The 23,025-nt window shown below is 37.1% G+C and overlaps 1 protein-coding gene across 5 annotated transcripts in view; it reads right to left on the reverse strand.

Annotated features, from left to right (window-relative positions):
• Window positions 1-305: 305 nt before the first annotated feature.
• The window catches only part of STIM2 (stromal interaction molecule 2), a 149,386-nt gene continuing 126,666 nt past the window's right edge, over window positions 306-23,025 (reverse strand). For 4 of the 5 annotated variants that reach the window (XM_035005176.1, XM_035005178.1, XM_035005179.1 and 1 more), the window contains exons 6-13: window positions 22,605-22,782; window positions 21,677-21,854; window positions 16,332-16,499; window positions 16,043-16,066; window positions 15,532-15,632; window positions 15,070-15,308; window positions 8,790-9,063; window positions 306-4,180 (exon numbers count right to left, since the gene is read on the reverse strand). In XM_035005176.1, coding sequence (XP_034861067.1) covers window positions 3,703-4,180; window positions 8,790-9,063; window positions 15,070-15,308; window positions 15,532-15,632; window positions 16,043-16,066; window positions 16,332-16,499; window positions 21,677-21,854; window positions 22,605-22,782 — 1,640 coding nt within the window. In that variant the 3' untranslated portion in view covers window positions 306-3,702. The remainder of the gene's footprint in view (window positions 4,181-8,789; window positions 9,064-15,069; window positions 15,309-15,531; window positions 15,633-16,042; window positions 16,067-16,331; window positions 16,500-21,676; window positions 21,855-22,604; window positions 22,783-23,025) is intronic. The other variant, XM_035005177.1, reaches the window with a different exon arrangement.

The raw sequence follows: 23,025 nt of genomic DNA on the forward strand, positions 1-23,025 counted from the left end.
TATGACTTATTAATCCTTATTACAAGGATTTTTTTGGAACTGTCTTCCCTATTAGATACTGAGGAGTTCCTTTAGGGGAGCTACTGGTCACATTAGTCTCTATACTGCAGAGCTGATGATCGTGATGCTTGGTACATGACAGCCTATTAAATATTTGCTGAGTAAGATTCTAATATTGTCTCTTACCTGTAATTTTTTGAGAAAAACCATTCAAGACCTATAAACAGGAGATCAGTTAAGACTAAAACTTACATGTAGGTTTTCTTCTGCTTGCTTTCAAAAAATAGACATGGAAAATACAAATATGATTTTTAAAAATCACTGTTTTAGTAGGTAATTGAACAATACAAGAATAGCTACATTTGAAAGACAAAAAACACTAGGACCCCAGGAACTTAATGGGCAAAAGACATGAACAGACAATTCACTAAAATGAAAAATACATAACATGAAAAAACTTTCCAACCATACGAGACATTATTTACCAATTAAATTAGCAAAGTTTTAACCAAATGGTAATTCGGAAGTGACAGTGTGAAACACTCCAGTATTGGGGGTTATAAACATGGCTATATGAATAAGAAACCTTAAAAAGAGTTAGAGTCAAGGTATCTATGTAAAACTATGAGAGTGTACATATACATACATACACATAAATTACCTTTAGGCTTTCCTATATACTTCTCAAAATATATATTCTAAGGAATCAAAATGTTGATTGGACTTTATGTGGTATATATGACTTAGAAGTTGACATTACCACTTACTAGCTATGTGACCTTCGGCAAATTATTAATTTTCTGGGCTCAGTTTCCTCATCGGTAAAATGACTATTAAAGAACAAAACAAAACAAAACAAAACCCAAAAACACTACCTACCTTACAAGGTGGGTGTAAAGATTATATGAGAGTATATATTCGAGTTTAGAACTGTGCCTAGTACAGAGTGCTCAATAAATGTTAAATCCTAGTATTTCACATATCAGAAATCAAAAACAGCCTAATGATTAATAATAAAAAATGATTAAAAAGATTATGGTAAATCCATACACTGGCATATTATAGTCACTAAAATGTTCATGAAGAGTTTTTATAATAATGTTGGAGAAATGCCTATATTAAGAGAACAGCATGATGTAAAATTGAATATATATATAGTATGTTTTCAAGTATGTAAAATATATATCAATATAGAGAAAGTGATCTGGCAGAAAACAAACCAAAATATTAAAAATAATTATTGTGGGCACTGGAATTTAACCCGCTTGCTGTTGTTTTTCTTCTTTATACTTTTCTATCATGAATCGTTTTATACAATAAGGAGGGTATTACTTTTAAAATCAGAAAAACACCATAGTTTTATAAGATTAGTAAGGTAACAAACGGGTAATTTAAAAAACTTGAATTTATGCCCACCTCTTCACATGGAAATGAAGTCATACAGAAACTAATTGTGGCTTTCTCCAGCTCAGTTGTTCTCTGCTGAATTTACAAATACAGAGCACTGTACCAATGCCAAGTAAGTACTACAAGCAACAGAAAGCGGTAATAATCCCTTGGTTTGAATTTGTTTATACACAAGAACATGAAATTTAGCACAAACCATGCATTCCCTAAGACCGCCCGCACTGCACGTAGTAGGCCGGCCTCGTGCACCCCAGCCCCCACGTGCCAGCAGCCAGTAATTCTGGCCACCAAAATTCCCTTCTAACCCTCACCAGGCGGCAGGCCTTATGGGGGGGGGGGCTCGAGCCCTTCCTCCTCTCACCCCATTCCCTGCCCTAGTGGCTTTTACCTTTTCTACCTATCAAACTACAAAGTTTTCATCCCTTGTGCAATTTTCAAAGGGAAGAACTCCTATCTGGTTTTAAGAAGGAGAAACAAGATAAAGGTATTTCCTTCACTCTGAAGACAGTTTCCAGTACGCTTCTCAATGCTTCATGTCCATCACCCGCGCCCCCCTTCCCAAACAGCTTCAGTGCCATTGTTCCTCAACTCTTGACCTTTCAGATTAGCTTACCTTCTGGTTAGACCAAAACTCTGTTTGTTTCAGCTAATCAATTTTTGCCTTTAAAGTACTCGTAATTATATAAATATCTGTGTGTATAAGTATCATTCAAGACCTTAAAAGTTTTTAACAAAGAGAATAAACCACCACAACTTTCGAAGACTTCAGGAAACTGTTCAAATTCTTGATAAAAGTGTTTTTTTAGGATCACATCTCACATAAACTTCCTATCAATCAGCATTTTCATCGAAGCAGGACTGGGTCAGACATTATGTGTTTTAGCCATACTGCTGAAAACCCGTTCTAGCTAATATGTATCCATTGTTCATCCAAATGTCCATCCACACTGCATTAACCAGATCATTTATGACTAAATTTTTAGAGGCAGTTTAGGCGAAAACTCCCAGATGTTAACATACTTTGCCGCTCTGTGAGTCTTCACAGTAAAAGCTACCCTTAAATAACCTAGTGGTTTAACGAACCCCGAGCTTTACAAATTAATACAACACAATCTAAATGCACCATAAATTTATATTTGTTAATCTTGATATTAGAACATTTAAACATTTCAAACTACATAAAAATATGACAAACAATATAAAATGGAAAGAAATTTGTTGACAACTTCCAAAACATCACTATTTCTTATAGTGCAATTAAGCAACAAAACAGCTCACTTAGCTCTCCAGAAAACGTATAGTGTTTTTAGTGGAGTGTTATCAACAAAAGTCAACACAGTCCCACACAATAATGTCTCCAATTTATTATCTGTTCCACAGTACAAATTCTTCACAAACCATAACTTCTTTGCTGTTATTCAAAGTCTGTAAACAAGAGCCTGAATCCCCACGTCCCCGACCTCAGTTTAAGCTTGTGAATGTAAGTCCTTCAATCAAGTTTCAACTCTTCCACGTGCGTAAGGAATCAAGAGCCTTCTCTCCTTAAATTATTTATATTTTATCATACAGCCTGCAATGCAGTAAATCACAGTGAAAGCCCTGGGAAAAACAAAACAACATGATCTTTACAGCAGGACTTGAAACTTTATAATATTAAATGCATTTAAAGAAGCTTCCCATAATAAAAGCGTGGGTTTTCATTTCCAGAAATCAAGTCAATTAGAAACCCTAGGTTCTACTTAAAAACCCTTTTTGATCTAAAAGTGAAAACAGTCCCCTATCCATAGTCATTTTATAAACTCTATACAGTTTCACTTGCAGAGATTTTTTTTTTTTCCAGTCTGGAAAACGGTAGTGCAATTAGTTTTACTTTAAGTCATTTAGTCCAGGATGTAAATTGCTCTGTGGAAAGATAAGAAGATGGTGTGGTAAACAAGAAATTTTTGCAAGCCCATGCTGGCTTACTAGTCCATTAAAGCTTGTAAGTCCATAGTGGCTTTCAACAAAATGTTGTATATACATCACTAATAACAAAGCAGAAATAAATAGGCAGAAATGACTGTAAACTGTCTCATCTCTTAATGATTTTTCAGTAATAACTGGCTTGACGAAATGATTAGTCATTTAAATAAGCAGACAGTAGACAGTTGTCCTTGGGACATTCCACTACGGCGCCCAGTCTGGGAAGCCCCACTGGAGTTACAGCCCTAAAATTAAAACAAAAAAGGGGGGGTGGAGGACAGGAGATAAAAGTTCAAAGATGCCACTTGAATAAATTCCATCATGTCAGCCAGTTCACTTAGATTTCTTCTTAAAAAGGCTTTTAATTTTTGATGGCTTTTTGCTTTTCTCTCCATTATGACAAAGATCGTGCGGGATGCTGCTTATCCTGGCAACATGTGGGGCTTCCTGAATGGGTTTACTGTCGTTGCTGGTGGAGGAACAGGACGTGTGGCGAGATTTAGGCACCGGGATGCCGCTAGAAAGCTGGTTCATGCTACAGGATTTCTCTAAGATGCCATTGTACACTTTGCTGGCAGGACTGAAGATCATACTCTTCGTTTCTGTCAGACCTACACAATCAGGAGAACCCCGAGAGATATCTGCAGTTATGGGTGAATCTCCTCGGGATGAATCCTCTAGAGAGAGCTCATCTCTTGATATTTTTCGAGGAGACAATGTTTGGTATATCTCAAGACTTGAAGGAGGAGACTGTTTCCTTCCAATGGAAGAATTTAAGGAGTCACATTCGGAGGCCGTGTCTGGCACTTCCCTGGATGAGACAGAGACAAAGGTAAAATTTTAAATCAATATTTTCTAACACTACCAGCAAACATGCTCACTAATTTTAACTAAAACAACTTCTATTTTTTTAACCTATCAAAATGTAAAAGGGAGAAATACTAAAATTCTACACACATTCTGACAAAATTAGATTACTATTTTAAATAATATAACTTATCAAAACTCAATGTTTAATATTTAACATACACTATTAATAATGAAATCTTCCAATCTAAGAAACAAATCATGTTACATCTTTCTTCAATTGTCAGAGAAATGAAAATGTTTAACGTTTACAGATTTTTTTTCATCTCAGCTACTTTGTTTTGTTTCAATACTGAGTAGTTTTCTTTCTAAATCACATAGTTGACATTACATATTTTTAAAAGATGAGCTTTAGTCACTGTCTCTCCCCTTATTTTTTAGTTATTAAATTGATGAAATTTAGCTTCCTCAGGAAGGAAGAAAGGAATATATTAAGCTCAAATGTAAGTTCTCCCAAGTTCAGAAACAGGAGAAGGAAGCTGAGATACAATTGGGTGTGGGGCGGGGGGGAGGCAAAAATCAGTGATGTCACGCTATTTTTTTAAGAAGCAGACAGTCAATAAATTCTCACAGGTTTATTCCTTTGTGATTTCCCCTTTTCTCCACAAGAAAGAGAGAAGAGATAAGGATAAGAAAAATAAAGCTCACAACCTCAAGGCCCACGAACAGTAGATGCTATCAGCCATTCCTGCAAACTATCCCTCAAATCCAACCCTTGTCACCCCCCACTGCTACCGTCCCTCTTGCTGAACTACCGCGACGTCACCTCAGTGATTGCAAGGGCTTCCTAACTGATCTCCCTGCTTCCCTTCTTGTTCCTCCCTCCAAGCTACTTCCCTACACAGATGCAATGGGGTTTTTAAAAACTTGGAGCATATCATTTCCTTGCTCAAAACTTTCCAATGCTTCCTCCCCTCATCAGGCTGAAATCCAAAGACCTTGCCGAAGTCCATGGAACCCAGTCGGATCAGGGCCACGGCTGTGGCTCCAGCCACAGGCCCCACCACTTTCCGCATCATTACACCACGGCCCCCTCTTTGCCCTCTTTGCCCCCCACCCCCACGCCAACCCTGTGACTCCCTCAGGGCTGTGTACTTACTCTTCCCTCTGCCTCCTACTGTCCTTCCCTCCATCTCTACAGGGCTTACTGCACGATCATTCAGGTCACTGCTCAACTGCTCTCTCTCCAGAGACGCTTCCCTTAGCACTCTGTCCGTAACAGTATTCTCTTTCTTTTTACCTGACTTTAGTTAGTATCCCAGAACATCCCACTACCTAAAACAATATTTTATATTAACTTCTTTTAGTCAGTTTCTCCAGAAGAAAGAAAACTTAATGAGGACAGGGAGTTTTACTAACTTCTGTATTCTCTGCACTGTGAATAGTGAGTGGTAAGTTCACGGTGGGTATTTAATAAATATGTGATGAATGAATGAATGAGTGAATGAACGGGAAGCAGACGAAAGAAAAGAAAAAGAGAAAAGATCTTGGATAATGTCTCACTTATTTTTGTATGTACCACACGGGATACAAATATTGTTCCCTCTACAAAAGAAATGATTAAGAAATAAAAAGTAGAGTCAAGATAAAAAGTAACTGGCAGAAGAAATAAGGTGGGAGAAGGAAGAGAGCTGAAGACAGAAGAGAAAGGCAAGAACACATATGATCATAATCCACCAGCTAGAACGAGGCCAGAACCTTGTCTCACTTGTCTTGGCAGCTCAAGTTATTAGCAAGTGCACAGAATACAGCGAGGAACTAAGTTCATATTTATAGAATAAACGAACTGAATGATCTCTCACCTTGGATGACCTGTGGTTACTATCATTATTCATGTAGTCATATTACTTCTGATATGTATTTCATGTTAATACCTCATTTTAGATCTATATCTTACTCAACGTATTTAATCATTCCTATGTACGTCACTCACACACGTATGTGCAGATTGTTTCTATTACACTATAAGCTCTCAGAAGGTACAAAATCCCCTGGGCAAATAAAGACTTAAATGATGATTTCATATGATACAGTTACATGTGCTGCATCATTTCTAAGTGCTTTTACAATATGATAACAGGGAGTGCTAACAGAGGACAAGAGGAAGTTCAGATAAGAAGAAATGACTCAGATATCAGTCACTGGTAGGGACTTTTCTGTTAGCTTCTTTTTGGAGTGGATATCCATTAATTACACAGCATATATCACTGTTCCCTGAAGCTGTTCAGCTTCCAGAGCCAGAAGCTGATTTAGTTAAAATTTTATAAATTTACTTTCTACTCTGCTATGCGGTTTGGCTGCTCAGTGTGTGAAATTCTAAGCTAGGTTAAAAATATTTCAAAAACTGGTCTCTAAAATCTAAATAATATGTGAAAAGAATAATGATCTAAGTCAGGAGAACTAGATCTTCCTGTCCTGGTCCTGCCATTAATCAGCCGCACAACCTTGGGCAAATCATTTAAATTAACCAGGTCTCAATTTCCCTGTCAAAGTAAGAGAATTTGATTAATCTCTAAAATTACTCCTCCTTTAACATCCTAATTCCAAAACAAATAATCTGTGAAGTGTTGCTTCTTCCACAGAACTAGTCAGATTGGAGTGTAGGTATAGTATAATCTCTGACTCTTAAATAAATATCCCATTTTTTTCCAGAACATATATTCTTTGGAATGTTAAAGTTAATTATGTGTACTATTTATGTTATTTTTCTATTTCTTTTTTTCTCACTGTGAGGTACAGGTGTATTCGTGTCAGTTTAATGCCTACGTAACAAGACTCAACTCAAGGTAAGATTTAAATGAGTGTATAATGTACATAAAGCATAGAACATAAAAGATCAGTAAATAGTAAATATTACTACTATTGCTATTTTGTAAGGATTCTAGTGGTTCATCATGTAAGAGACTAAAGAGGAGGAAAAGTTTTCTGAATCTAAATTCTCGTATTTATGAGCTAGCTGTGAATTTCGGACACTCTTATTTGAAATGAAGACTAAACATTTCCACAAATGCAAAAATTCTATTGGACAGCAGAGCTCTTGAGTTTTCCTATTAACTTCCATAAGCCACACAAAATTAGTTCTGTCACTAAAGCTATCTTACAGGCGACTATAGTTATATTGCAAAGGTTATACAAAAAAGCTAATCAGAAAGTGCTGCCCAAGCAAAGCGGCATCCAATTCTCCAACTGGAACGAGGACACAAACCCTGGACTATCTCCTCGGGAATATGCTCTAATGATTTTGGCTATCTGTAAAATCTACTTTCACTAGTAGATAAAACAATTATGTATGAAAATTATTTGATGATGATGCCAACTAAAGAATCACACGATAGAGAAGAGCCACAAAATTTCACTGAGGGCATCAAGCCCCCTCCCTTTGGTTTTGTTTCTCATGGGAGGACAGGAAGACTTCAAGGCTGCACAGCTACGATGTGTAAGCAAAGTCAGAAACCGGCGTTGGTTTTCCTGTCACTCGAAACCCCACTGCTCCTAAAGAGGAATGTGGTTTGGAAGGAGAGATCCTTAGTTGCAATGGCTCTTACGGAATATGGTGGTCCTCAAGCTGGACTAGAACACGCTGTTGCTATACCCATCTTATACAAATTCCTACATTTTCTTACATCTTTGGCATTTGATATTTCCTGTTTGCTAGTAAGTACTAGCACATAACAGGGAAAAAAAATCACTAAGTGGCAACAAATATTGTAAAAACTCGGTCATATTTAATGTTTCTTTGTGTGTATTTAAGGTATGCTTTTGTATTTTACATATAAAACTATTCATAAGACAAATTTGTGTCCTGAGACTTGAGTCAGTTGCATGCAGTGGTCTCTAAACACTTATATGTCAAAATACCTCCACTGTGGTGGGCAGAATTCTAAGATGGTCCCCCAATTTCTAGCCTTGGTGTACACACATATATTCTCCCAGTTATTCCATCAAATACTAATAGAGATGCTGCTCTGAAGGCAGTCTGCAGATGTATTTAGGGCCCCAAACTAGTCTGTCTTAATATACAGAGATTATTATCCAAGTGAGCCTTTTAAGTTAGGTCCAGAGATTAGAGACGGGGCAAGTGAGAGATTCCAAGCAAAGACGGGACTTGACAGAAGGGACAGTTTCTGCTGTGGGCTTTGAAGATGGAGGCCCGGACAGCAAGGAATATTGTGCAGCCGCTAGGAACTGGGAGGGGCCCCCGGCTGACAGCCGGTGTGGAAACCGCGACCTCAGTGCTATAACCACAGGAGCTGAATTCTCTCGCAGCCAAATGGGCCTTGAAGTGGCCCTCAAGCTCCAGAGAAGAACAAAGCCTGGCAAACACCGCGATGTTAGCCTTGGGAGACCCTGTGCAGAACACCCGGCCACACCACACCTGGACTTTGGCACAGAGAACCGAGAGCTAACGAAGGCATGTCGCTTGAACCCATGCAGTTTGTGGCAACTCGTTGTGCAGCGAACGAAACCGAATCCAGCAGGTCGCCCCTCCCCACCCACGCCCACCTCCCGCCCAGCCAGCCCCGCAGGTACTGCAGTTGGTTCGCAGCCAATACCACTGTTTTTCAGCAGAGAAGTAAATGGCCTCTTCCTCCTCCTCGTTTCGATAAAGGACAGGACAACTTGACACGGAGAGGATATCGGGGTCAGGGGAAGGCAAGGAGTGCTGCGGGTGCTGCGGGTGCTGCGGGTGCCGGGCGTGGGCCTGGAGCGGCGTGTGAGGAGGGAGCCGGGCACGCGGACACTGCGGCGAGGCCGGCGCGATGCTTCGGCGGGAGCGGCACAGGCTGCTGGTTCGGGCGAGCGGCCCCGCGGGCTTGGCCACGGCCCCTGGAACCAAGCAGAAACACACACGTGCTCGTGAGACCAGCGCTGCTCCTAGGCACCCAGGGACACACGCCAGGGACCTGCCGCTACGGACACGGCACCGTCCTCCAGCCCCTGGACTGCTTCCCAGGAAAGAGAACAAATACAGAATCAAGATGGAATAAAAATGAAAACAGGTCTAGAAAATAAACAGGGGAGAACATAAGCCCAGGAGGCTCTAACATCACATCTGACATTACTAACCACAAAGCCTTGAAAATTTGCCCAAGATGATAAATCCTTACATTTAAAAACCAATATAGCAGAGTTTTAAGGAACTGTAGCAAAACTTTTTGTGAATTTTGCCATTAAAAGAAGAAAACTATCACTAAAAAAAAATACGCTGAATTTTTCAACAGATGTCTCTTGAGACAATGTGACTTGTCTGAACTTGGAAGTTTTATTTTTTTCATGTTTCAAGTTTCAATTTAAATTCTAGTTAGTTAACATATAGTGTAATATTGGTTTCAGGAGTAGAATTTAGTGATTCATCACTTACATACAACACCCAGTGTTCATCACAAGTGCGCTCCTTCATACCCATCACCCATCTAGCCCATCCCTCCCCCCCACCTCCCTCCATCAGCCCTCGGTTTGTTCTCTATCATTAAGGGTCTCTTCTGGTTTGCCTGCCTCTAAGAAATTTTAAATCAAGTCATTGAAATAGTGTCTCCCAGCCGGTTAGGCAACGACCAGACCAAAACCTATTTCCTGAACACTGATTACTATGGAACTAACCAGAAGTCTTAGATCATCTTGTTTCTGCTACCAGTCTCAGTCTAGACCCATGCCGGTAGAAAACTTCGGCTGCCGCACCAGAACATCACGCTGGTGGCCTTCTCACACCCCAACACTCTGTAAACCCTCATTCCTACACCCTTCTATACAAATGTGTTCCTTCTGAAGCTCACACCATTAAGCAATGTGGGTCTACCATCTCTACTCCACTCATCACTTCCCAGTTATTCCCTTACCAATTGACCCAATCTATCATCAAACTTGAGCAATCTCATTTATAAATAAGACCTCCAACATCTTAACCAATCATGGTTCCCCCTCTTCTCAAGACATCTATGCCACCACTCACTCTCCAACTTTGTCTTGCTGTCATTCAACATTGCTCCATTTTTGATATTACAAATCAAGACAGAAAACTGAGATTCTGACCACGTTTCTACCTTTCTAGTTCACACATTCTGCTCCTTCCACTTGTCTGTCCTATTCTCTACCCAAGTTCAAGCACCTAACTCTACTGATTAGCCCTTCTGTTGCCTTTATATTCAACTTCTACTTCCCAACAGCATTTAAAAATCAATGCTGCAACAATAAACCTAAAAAACCGATAAACAACAGCAGCAACAAAAAACCCTCCTCTGTCTTCAGATTGTTTTTCAACTGACATAACCTCTCTTCCCTTTTATGAAGAATTTTGTCTGTTACTTTCTCCACTACTTCACCTTAACTCATTCATCAAAGAAAGTGTAAAGTGCTCACATACAATTTTGCTGCAACTGTTCTCAACAAAGTCACAATCTACTTCCTTGTTGCTAAATTCAACAGATAGCTCAATCCTTCCCTGACTTTGGCCAGCACCTGACATTGATTATTACTTTGTCCATCCCTTGACTTCTTTAAGCACATTCACACACTGTGCTTTTATACAACAGAATAAAGAAAAATAATATAAGTGATCTCCTCAAACTAGGCAGGAAAGATTTGGTAAAACTTAATAGCCACTGATTTAAAAGAAAAATCATTCTTAGCAAAATAGGAATAAAATTAATTTCCTTAACTTAAAAGCAATCTACCAAAAACACAGAGCAAAAAATAAATAAATAAATAAAAATCACATTTCACGATGAAATATTGGGAGATTTCTCTTTAAAGTCAGAAATGGCAACCATTATTGCCTGCAATCACCACTTTTACTCAACATTTTACTGAAGGTCTTAGACTGGAAAAAAAGGGGGGGAAGAAGGCATTAGGACTGAAAAGGAAAAAACAACTTATTATTATTGCACACACAAAAAAATCCAAAAGACTCCTGAGAGAATTCAGTATTTCTGTATGTGAGATCAGTTTAGCAGAGTCAACAGCAGTTCCCTTTACATCGGCAACAAGCAATTTGAAGTATAATTTTTTTAAGAGAGGTAATGTGTAACTACAAAAAAAAACAAAAACAAAAACCTACAGGGTATCCAGAAATTAATCTTTTTTAAAAAGATGTGCAAGAACAGTACAGAGAAAATTTAAAATTTTAAAGACATAAAAGCAGATCCTAATGAATGAAACATGAATAACAACTTTTCCCAAATATATCAATAAATTCAAAGAAATTCCAATAAAAGCTCAATGGAACGTCTCATGGAATTTCATAAGCTAATCCTAAAATTCATATTGGCCAAGAACAGCAATTCTGAATTTGAGTAATAAGGGAAGGTTTAGACCTATCAAACCTCAACACTTACTATAAAACTATAAATAGCAACTAAAGCAGAATGGAACCAGTGGAACAGAACAGAGAGCCTGGGCACACGTGTGCACCAATAGAGAGACGTGGGGTTACAAACCAGCAGGGGCAGAGCAGGAGTGAGACTGGGCAACTGTTTGTCCATACATCAGGAGATATATTTAGATTCCTATCTCACAGTATGAACGAAAATAACTTCCAGGTAGATTAAAAGACTAAGGGATTAAAGCAAATCTAAAACACTTTTAGGAGAGCAAACAACAATCTATCATCTTCTGAAAAAGACATAAAAAGCACAAATCAGTTTCATAAATTTGTCATTAGAAACATTTTTTAAAAAACCCAGATGATTAAAGAAGAAAGTAACACAGCAGAGTAAAAAAGAAAAGCCAAGGCCTGAAAGCTATCTGCATCAAATAACCAGAAAATATTAAAACCAACTCTCCCAGATCAGTAAGGAATCTTGGGAGAGATTCCATAGTAGGAATGAGCAACTCAGAGAGGAAGAAATCTGAATGACAAACACCAAAAAATGAACTGGAACATCTCAGTAGTCATCAAGGAAATAAAAATTTTAATCACCCTATGGTATCATATCACACCCATTCAAGTTACAAAACAAATAAATCAGATCATTTCAAGTATTGGTGAGGATATGGGCAGACAAGCACTCTTATAAACGGTGGGTATATAAATAAACAATCATTTGGAGAGCAACCTGGCAGTGACTAGGAACAGCCCTCCCAAGGACTAAAAGTGATCCATTTCCTAGGTGTCTACTCAGAGAAACACTCAAAGTTATGCACAAAGAGATAAAGGTAAGGCAAGGATGCTCACTGCAGTATTGTCTGTAAAGGCAGGAAAGTACAAAGAGCCTATCTCAGTAGAAAAATGGATTAATAAACAGTGGTTTATGATTATAATGAGTAAATAGATACACTGTGGTTAGCTCATATTAAACACAGTGAATTTAATGACGCTGTATATGAACATGGAAAATTTCTATAACATATTTGTGAGCAAAAAGAGTTGCAAAACATTGCCTAGAGTTTGATAACATTTATGTAAATTTTTAAATAACGATTATATCTATTGTTTATAGATATATCTGCAAGTAATAAAAGTACAACAGGCTTTAGAACGATACACAACTTCAGAAGAGTAAGAAGGCGAGGCCACGTGGTTTAGTTATATGTATAATAATTTATTTCAGAAAAAGGGATGAATAGATCAAAATGTTAAAATCCGTTTATCTTTGTAGTAGGTGAGCATTTAATTTTCAGCACTTTTAAGTACATATGAGAACTTTATAATAAGAAATTTTAAATAAACTGCTACCACATTCTCACTATGAATATTTAGCAGATACTACAAAAGTAACAGGAAAAAACTATCATCTCTCCTCCTACCCACAATGAGCTAAACTTTGATAATATTTTCCCTATCTTTTTCTTCACACATAATTAAACACAGATAATATTATTCCTTGTATAGTTTTACAATCTTTTACTTGGGTCTTAACATACCACAGGCATGTTTCCTCGCCACTATTTCACACTTACAAAATTTACACATACTCACAGTACAAATTTAAAACTTCTCAGAGGGTACATAATAAAGAGGCCTTCATCCTACTCTAGACTTTAGTCTGGCTGCCAGGAGTTCCTCATTTATCAGCTCTAGAAATTATGCTTTCGTAGCGAAGCCGAGTGGAGTATCACGGCTGTGCCACTGGGTGGAGGTGGAGCTCTCAAAGTGTAATCTTTGGCAAGAGTTTTTTTCAAAGATAATAAATTTGGTCACAGAACTTCTAAATCATCATACTAAATTAAAATCAACTCATACTTTTTTCATATTTCAAATTTCTCTGTATATCACAATCACTAAAAACTTAAGATAATTATTCACATATATTTTGTCCCATCAAAAAGAACTTTTAAAAAAGGAAAAGAACTAGTTAACTTAGGGAATATATCTTCATGCATACGGACACTGAAAAATTATGGATTCTAAGGAGGAACTATGACTTTAAAAAGCTACAGTTTTCAAACAAAATCATATATTTATGAATCAGTGTTGCATTTGGCAAGCTTAAGAGCATACATTTCAAATAAACATAAGCTGACAATATTCAAAGAGCAGAGCTGGCCTAGATCTAGGTATAACTTTGCACTGTAACTACCTTGCAGCATAGGACAAGTGAGATGAGCAAGGATACACATTCCAGGATTCAATGCATTTATTATCTGTCCTGTCTTCTCTACTGTGTTAAGAGTTTAGTGCCTCCCCAACTGACTTGCCTTATCTCTCTGCCATTAAACCAGAGAGTTACAGCCACAGAAATAAACAAACGCATAGTCATTCACCATTTATTTGCAAATTTAGGGCTTTATTTCATAAAACTGTTCTAAAAATTAGAACCCTTTGTAAATCATAACATCAGGAAAAATGTAACATCAGGAAAAATGTAATGTAATGTAAAATGTAATCAGGATAAAAAAATTCAAACTGGAAAATGTTTATATATCATGACCGATTTGTCTTAAAACTGAAATTTCTATCTAAGTTTTCAACCAATCAATTATTAAATTCTGCTTTCCATTCTTTGGAATCTTGTTCTATCTACAGTTTCAAAAAGGTCACAAAGATTGGGAAAGCGAATCAGCCAGGCAATAACAAGGATGAAAAGTTTTTCAAATGATTTCTAACTTTGAAAAAGTCCACATACTTATTAATAAATTCTAAAACCAGTTAACAAAATCTAAAATATTTAAATTTTACCTTCCTACCAAAACATATTCTTTACAATGTAAGACTTCAAGGAATTTTTATGTTTAATTTTTACATATTGTTTTTACATATTTTACATGTATGCTTATTTTATGTTTTATGTTTATAGCATAAACAAGGCAACATAAGAAAATTGTACATTTTAAAACCACCTTTGGGAGGAGCTCTACTTTCTAGCAACAACAAAAGGTTTTTCTAAACACAAGCACAGTTTAATTCTGTTTAAAAGTAAACTGAGCCAGTGCTTCATGAGTTAAAACACAGCAGGATAAACTCTAAGGATAGAGAACTGGAAAAGCAAAACAAAAACCCCATGCCCATTGGGAATGGTAACTGAACTTCAAATAAATCACAGACTGGCTCATAGTCACATAGTTGGTTAGTCAGTGGCACCAAGATCTTCCCCTAATTTTTACTCTCTACTATAGATTAAGCTGCCATTTAAAAGGATATTTACCCTCAAAGCTCGGCACTTCATTCATACAATATCTAGCATGTATGATGCGTTACTCTGTGTATGTATACAGACACGCACCTGATATAGTCTTCTCACATAGTAAAGACAAATTATTAACCACAAATGGAAAAAAGAGAATATAACGAATGAACAAAGTTTTTATTATAGGTTTCAAAGTCAATGATTAATAAAAGGCATGTAGAAAGTTACTTTAAAAACTGTACCAACTCTCTTTTTTGAACTCACCACTTACCAGGAAACTGTGACACTATTGGGGGTGTGTCTTCATCTAAATCATCAACTCCTCCAGCAATTGGATAGGGGGGAATGGAGACTCTGGGCATCACCACCCAGCTGTGATCAGAATACAGGGAAGAGGTCAAGCTGGGGAGTCCTGAGTTATGGGCTATCTGAAAGCCACAGATCTTCTCAATCTGTTGCCAGCGAAAAAGTCGTTCTCGTAAACAAGTTGTCAACTCAGAGAGCGCTTTCCTGGAAAAGCCAATGTAGGAATTACTTGTTGCATCAAAGAATCTTTAATATGGCACTAAAACAGGGCAGCTACATGAACAGACCGTGGCAATTACCCATTCTTAAAATTCGTATAGGTTATGTAATTACACATGCTTAAATGACAAATTAAGATATAAACTGCTTATAAATTACACATTTCAATACAATACAGATAAACTGATAGCTAAAATAACATTCTTACTTTGCTTCCAGAATTTTGTGATCTACCTCATCTAGGGAGGAGCTATGCGCAACATGCAGAGTCCCAAAGACCGTGCTTCTTTTCTTTTTAATTTTCTCTGCCTAGAAACCCAAGGAGAGAAAAAATAAGGGTAGGTTTGAAAAAAAACCACACACATACTAATGAAGTTTGTTTTGAATATATTAATAATCATAAAATCAATGGAGAATTATATTAGCCAAAATAAAGCCCTAATATCCAAAAAAGAAAACAGATGAGGGAGAAAGCATGCTTTCCTAAACCAATCAATACAATTCAAAACTTTGTTCTGGAGAATTTTTCTCTTATTTTGATGGTTCAGAAAGACCTAATCTTCTATTAAAACTAACAAAATAACATTAATCATATCTTACTGCAATGAGGTGTTAGTGAGTGAACTGAGCTTTTTTTTTTGCTAGAAATCGGATTAAAACTTAATCTCATTTCACACAATTTAATAAGAGTCAGACATTAATTTCTAGTAACTACTAACCTGAATCAGGTATGAAGCAGCAACCTAAAGGAGAAAAGCTCTGTATAAAACATTTATGACAATGATAATAGGGATGATTTTTAAATGACACTAAGGTCATTCTGAAAGGTATACACTTCTCTAAATAAGGTAATTTTACTCTACAGCCTAGGACTACAAGAGTCAATTTATGTAGTAAGTTCCAATTCACAAAAAGAAGCTAGAATAATACAATTTTTATTCAGACCTTTGTATCCCAATTGGTTAATCTCTTTAGAAATTTATTAGGTTTTGAAATATAATAGAGTACCTCATCCTTAGCAATAGCTAATTGCATTTCAGCATTTTGTCTTTTAATATTGTAGTACTGTACTTCTACTTCATGTGTTAACTGAAGCCATTTTTGAAGTGCATCTGGAACAGACCAGCTGCTTCGGAGTTCAAATTCTTTTTCAGCCTTTTTTAGAGCCATTCGAACCTGGAAGGGAGGGAGAAGGAAAAGAGGAGTGGGGAGAGGGAACGGAAGGGATGAAGAGAAGGTTGGGGGGAAGATGGAGATGGGAGACAGAAAGAGAGAGAAATTTGTTTTTTTAAAAAAGATATTTAAATTAAGATACATCTTAAGAAATTAAGATTTCACCAAAATTAAGAGAAAAAGCAATTTTAATTATGTTCCTTGTATTTTAAAATCACAAAGTATAAAAATATACTTCTAACATTAAAACTAGAGCTGAAACTTTCAAGTGCATCTTAACCCACAAAGCAAAGCTGTAAAGCCCAAAGGGTAGAAGGGGCTTACATATATGTTAAGTTGCATTATTTAGTTTTTAACAGCCAGACTCGATGGACAGAAGAAAATTCCAGACACATACAAACTAAAACGGATTACATTCTTCTCATAATGTATTTTTTTGTTCATGGAGTAGAATATAAAGAAGTATCCAAAATATCGTGAATATCTGCCCTACTACCCCTTCTACTATTCCCAGGAGACATTACTGTAAGCCATTTAACTATACATTCACTTTTTAGAGTAATGATAGTGTTTTTTGAAGTTTTTTATGACATCTTCTTTATGGTTAGTTATTTCTCACTGTTATAAGCACATCTGTCTGTTACAGTCTGTTTCACCCACTCTACTTAATTCGCTGCTTCTAACATACCAGAAAGTAGATAAATCAGCATTTGCAGACCATGTGTAAATTTCAAGAAAATAGATTCTGAGTGAGACTCTACTTGATTTTTCCATGAGAAACTATGCATAGGCTTCAGTGTCAGGATGTCAAAGTCTTCCTTCGAGCTGCCCTTTAGGGGAGCCAGACAATAAATAGTTAGAAAACTAAAATGCTTAGTGCATCAGCTGGTATTAAATGCTAAGGAAAAAACTCTTAAAGAAAGCCTAAGAAAAGAACACAGAAAGAAGAGACAATCCATTCTAGATAAGATTCACTTAAAAACTAGCAAGAGGTCAAGCTAAAGATGTGTAAAGATACGTGATGGAATATAAGGAATTATGAACACACACTCAAGACCTCCAGACAAAGTCACGAAGGCACTGTGGAGCCTCCTGCTTCTGGAGCACCATACCTGCAAATTATTTTCCTCCAAGCTAAGTAAAGTAACTAAAAACTCCACTCTTAAACTCACGTGCAGAAGAATGTTTGATCTGAACAAACACAACTTATTTAAATAAACTGTATTGTGTGCCAGAATAAACTAATAAGAGTACTATACACAAGTTTCTTCTGATAAGAAATAGAACAGTTGTCAGATACTGTAGAAAGAAAATTATGTTTGAGAAGTATTTTTTTAAAACTCCAAAATTAAAAGAAAAAAAAAATCACAATGGGACACTAAGTACAGACATTAAAAGTAAGGGTAAGATCGCTGACTTACTTACTTACTTACGTACTCACTAAAAACAAATCCTAAGCAACATGTGCCTGACACATTAAACTGTGCAAAGTGCTTGGGACAGTACTGTGTTTAATAAAATGGCTGGCTAAGCTGTGTGGCGCCCCTGCTAATCTTTCAGGAAGAGAGAATCTGAGGTCAGGTCCTATGACATGGAGTTCCATACAACACTATAAAGTATAGCTCAGCAGGCCCTCTTTCTCACAAGATCTTAAAGCTAAAATTTCTATACAATTTTCACTGTCAAGGAACTTAACCGAGAATCTATTTCAAATTTCACTCAAGTTTTTCTCTTTAATCATAAAGATTTTCCTTATTATGTAGATATATTTATTTCCCCTAAAAGAACTCAATGAACACATTTAACACAGAACTGGTGGGGCGCCGGGGTGGCTCAGTTGTTAAGCGTCTGCCTTCAGCTCAGGTCATGATCCCAGGGTCCTGGGATCGAGCCCCACATCGGGCTCCCCGCTCTGTGGGAAGCCTGCCTCTCCCTCTCCCACTCCCCCTGCTTGTGTTCCCTCTCTCGCTGTATCTCTGTCAAATAAATAAAATCTTTAACACAGAACTGGTATACTTCTACCATTAACTGAGGCTGAACACTGTTTTCATTGACTGTCAAATAATGTTTCAAAATTTTGGAAATTGTGACTTTCCAATAACAGCAACTATTTTAACTATTTTCTCTGCTATTATTCATAAGTTTATCATCTGACCTAAATTCTAATCCTTAGTTCGAATTACACTGTTATTTACAGAGGAATGGATGCAGAAAAAAATGAGTAATTAAAAGTTTTTGCAAATGATGAATTATTAAACTGTTTACAAATATAATTATTTACACAATATTTGTGTCTCAGGAATAAAGCAGCAATAAGTAAAAACATGGTATACAAAAAAACACCCTAAATATCTGAAAACATGGCTCTAGACCCAACTTTATGATTATTACCCTTGTGACCTTCACCACTTCTTCACTTTCTGAGCTGAGGTTTATTGTCTCACGTAGAACAGACATATACTATGACTTGTCCTGACTTTGGTCTTCCTGAAACTTTAAGAACAAAATAATTTATGTGAAAAGTATTTAAACCATACAAAATATGAAGCGGTACTATTATTCACCCCAAAGTTTTTGTCTTAGGGAAAAATAGCACCATTATATATGTGCCAGATACTCCTGACTTATAATTCTGAGAAGCTGATTACCTCTCAGACAAGCTATAGTAATACTTCAAACTACGTGGAACTGTAGATTATATGACATTATACATAAATTAGCTTCCCAGTGAAATTTACTTCTAGAAACAAAACTTTTAATAGCAGTATGGGAAAACATGGACTTTGGAATAAGACACACAAAACCTTGCCTTTGCCATGGAAGAGCTGTGTGAATTCAGGCAACTTATTTAACCTCTCTGCACATCTCATCTATAATGAGGATAATATCTATTTATCGTGAGGATTAAAACTTATGAGCAAACTACCCATAATGTGCATAGCATAAACTTCTGGCACACAGTACGCAATCATTAAAACTGTGTTTCTTATTACTATAAACATGTTGGACAGAGTTCTTTTTAAACACCCACTTAACTCCTTTAAACCACCCCTTACTGACTCAGGATCTCATTAGGATTATTACATCTGTACTGGGACATATCGTGGTGATCCTAAGGTCTACTGTGGTGTGCAATGCCTTTCTGCCAAAAATTTCAAATTAGAATGTTTGTGATTTGGGAATCCTTTTTGTAGGGTGTCTTCTCCCTCACTGTGACGAGGTCACCTGTAAAATTCTGCTATCAGTTTATGTCTCTGTAGACAAATTACCACTATTGCTTTCTGATTTGTTCTTTCTAACCTATAAAGTGCAGAAAAATAGCTACAAGCTGTTTAGTTTAGTACTGGGAACAAACCCAAGAGTCAGAAGTCTTGGTGGGAAAAGGCAGTGAGTTCTCACAGGAATAAAGGCATAATATCTAATTCTTGGACACACTATAATTTTGGCTAAGCCTTTTTCTTTCTTTCTTTCTTTCTTTCTTTCTTTCTTTCTTCTTTCTTTCTTCCTTCCTTCTTTCTCTCTCTCTCTCTCTCTTTCTTTCTCTCTCTTTCTCTCTCTCTTTCTTTCTTTCTTTCTTTCTTTCTTTCTTTCTTTCTTTCTTTCTTTCTCTCTCTCTCTCTCTCTTTCTTTTTTTTTTTTTTTTCCCTGTTAACTCCCTGGTTCCTTACTACATTCTGTACAGATAAGGTTTGTCAGGTAAATAGGACCTGACCATAAAATACATGTAGGAGTTAACATAAGAGAACAAACTCCTTACAGGGAAAAGATCCAACAAACAGATGCCAGGGGTATCAGGGAAACAACAGCTAGCCATGAACAGAAGAGATGGCTGCGTTCAGGCAGACAAATCCTACCAAAAACGACCATCCTGAAGGAAACAGTAACGCACAATGAACATTTCCTCATGAGCTGAAACTGAAATGCATTCCTCACATAATTCTTACTCCTTATTTAGCACCTGGCTGAGAAGGCAGCAGGTGCGCAAAGCAAAGTGGCAGACAGAACACCACGGTTCTTGGCCCTGCTTTACAACTGAGGCACTCTGATCTTGGGCAAGCCTTCTTGCTCGCAGTTTCTTTATCAGAAAAGAAAGGGTAGAAGTCAGAAGAAGGAGACGAGACCACAGAAACAGAGGTTGGAGTGACGTGTTTTGAAGATGAAGGAAGGGGCCACGAGCCAAGAAATGCAGGCAGCCTCTGGAAGCTGAAAAAGGCAAGGAAACAGATCCTCCCCAGAGCCTCCAGAGGAATGCAGCCCTGTGAACCTATTTTAAACTCTGCCTTAAGAACTGTAAGATAATAAATGTGTGTTGTTTTAAGCTACGAAGTTAGTGGTAATTTTTTATAGCAAGAATAGAAAACCAAAAGATCTGCCTACAATTAAATTCTGACCCCCCCTTCTTGAAGGACTGTGCTATGCCTGAAGGCTTTTATTCCATCTTGAGTAACCACATGGTAGCAGGAGATACTGGAAAGGCATCTGTAGACAACTTCAGAATTTTTAGCAGATTATGTTCTAAAGCCATTTAACAGGATTCAAATGTATAATAGAGATTCTTTACCTTTGCAGAGAGGTTTAACATTAGATATACTTTACTAGGTTATAGCTGCAAACTGAAACATATCACAGATGTTAAACACCTTAAATTCACTGGAGATAATTAACATGGCATAGGATAAGATTTCATGAGTGAGTGAACATGATGGTAACTTTATTTTTAAATTATTACTTTGTCATTTTGCTATATGGGCTTTGATCAATGCTAATAATATGAACAAATAATTCTTTTATTAACTAAGGAGTAATATACAATGCCACTAAATGTAGAAGACTATAAACAAAAACAAAACAACCCCCCAGTGATGAACCATGAGAGACGATGGACTCTAAGAAACAAACTGAGGGTTCTAGAGGGGAGCGGGGGGGTGGGGGGGGGGCGGGGCATGGGTTAGCCCGGTGATGGGTATAAGGAGGGCACATACTGCATGGAGCACTGGGTGTTATATGAAAACAGTGGATTGTGGATCACCACATCAAAAACCAATGTTGTATTGTATGGTGATTAACATAACATAATAAAATAAAAAAGAAAGAAAGAAAGAAAGAACACTCAAAAAAAACAACTCCTCAGAGTGGTGCTACCATTGCCCTAACAAATACTTTTCATGGGATGTAAATACCTGCTCCAATTCCTGCTCTGCATATTGCCGTCTACTCAGCTCACATTCGGCTCCTTCCCTTAGCTCTCTCAGCCGACAGGCCTCTTCCTTTGCATAATTGATTTCATCCATCATTTTGCGCTCTAGATTTTGCTTTTCTACAGCAACATTTCTATTTTCTTCCTGTGCCTTTTCAAGCCTTACAGAAGGATAAAAATGAAAATTCCTCACCAAAATTTCCAAAGTTTCATTTTTTCACGAATAAATACGTATCAAGCAGCAGAATACATGTTCCCACCCAAAATCAGAGTATTTTCTATTAATCTTACATGTGAATACCAAAACTAGCAGGCAGCCCACTATACATCTATATGGGTAATCCTGAGCTGAAAATACAGTTAGCAGGGAATCACTCTTCAGCAAACAGACTCTTAAGTAATTCTTTATTATCTAAATCATGTTAAAAATAAAACTTAGGGCGCCTGGGTGGCTCAGTTGGTTAAGCGACTGCCTTCGGCTCAGGTCATGATCCTGGAGTCCCGGGATCGAGTCCCGCATCGGGCTCCCTGCTCGGCGGGGAGTCTGCTTCTCCCTCTGATCCTCCCCCTCTCATGCTTTCTGTCTCCCATTCTCTCTCAGATAAATAAATAAAATCTTTAAAAAAAATAAAAAATAAAATAAAAAATAAATAAAACTTAACTACACATATCATTCCACCTATATCTGATTTATTTCCACTGATCTGCTTATTCCCTAGTGCATACCTTTAATATAAATCTGTAATTAGGACAATATAACTTTTCTAACTATATGAAATGAAGTGTACAGACATTACTGATGTGTGTAACAAACTAAGTAAAAGTGTGTAAGCCCAGGCCCGTATTACATTTTCACAAACCGTATTTGACTATATAAATAATAAGACTTGTAGCTTTTTAAACTTATTCACCTCTCTTGTAAGTCCATTAGGCTTTGCTCTGCAGTTTGTAGACTCTCTAAGTCTTTCATCATTTTTGCGACATGTTCTTTTGATGTCTTATTCTGTGTGTAAGCAAACCAGCACCCTCCAACACCAATTACTATAGAAACTGTGAGAATAAAATCCTTCATCCAGTTATGAGGCGGGCCTACGAAGAAAATTACAGATGATTAAATTAATCTTTGATAACAGAATCTCAATACATAGAAGCATTTTTTTTAAAGTAGTAGGTATCTAAAAACAAACAAATGTGAAAATGTCCCTCCCATAAACAAGCTCTAGCCTTTTAAAAATTCTTTCTTCAACTAATCAAAGTGCTTATGACAGTCTGATACACTAGAACTACCAGAGGGCACAGATAAACCCACATGCATGTACCCCACCCCTGCTG

The sequence above is a fragment of the Mirounga leonina genome, unplaced genomic scaffold (genome assembly GCF_011800145.1).
Source record: "Mirounga leonina isolate KUSES-001 unplaced genomic scaffold, KU_Mleo_1.0 Mir_129, whole genome shotgun sequence".
In the NCBI taxonomy this organism is placed as follows: Eukaryota; Metazoa; Chordata; class Mammalia; order Carnivora; family Phocidae; genus Mirounga; species Mirounga leonina.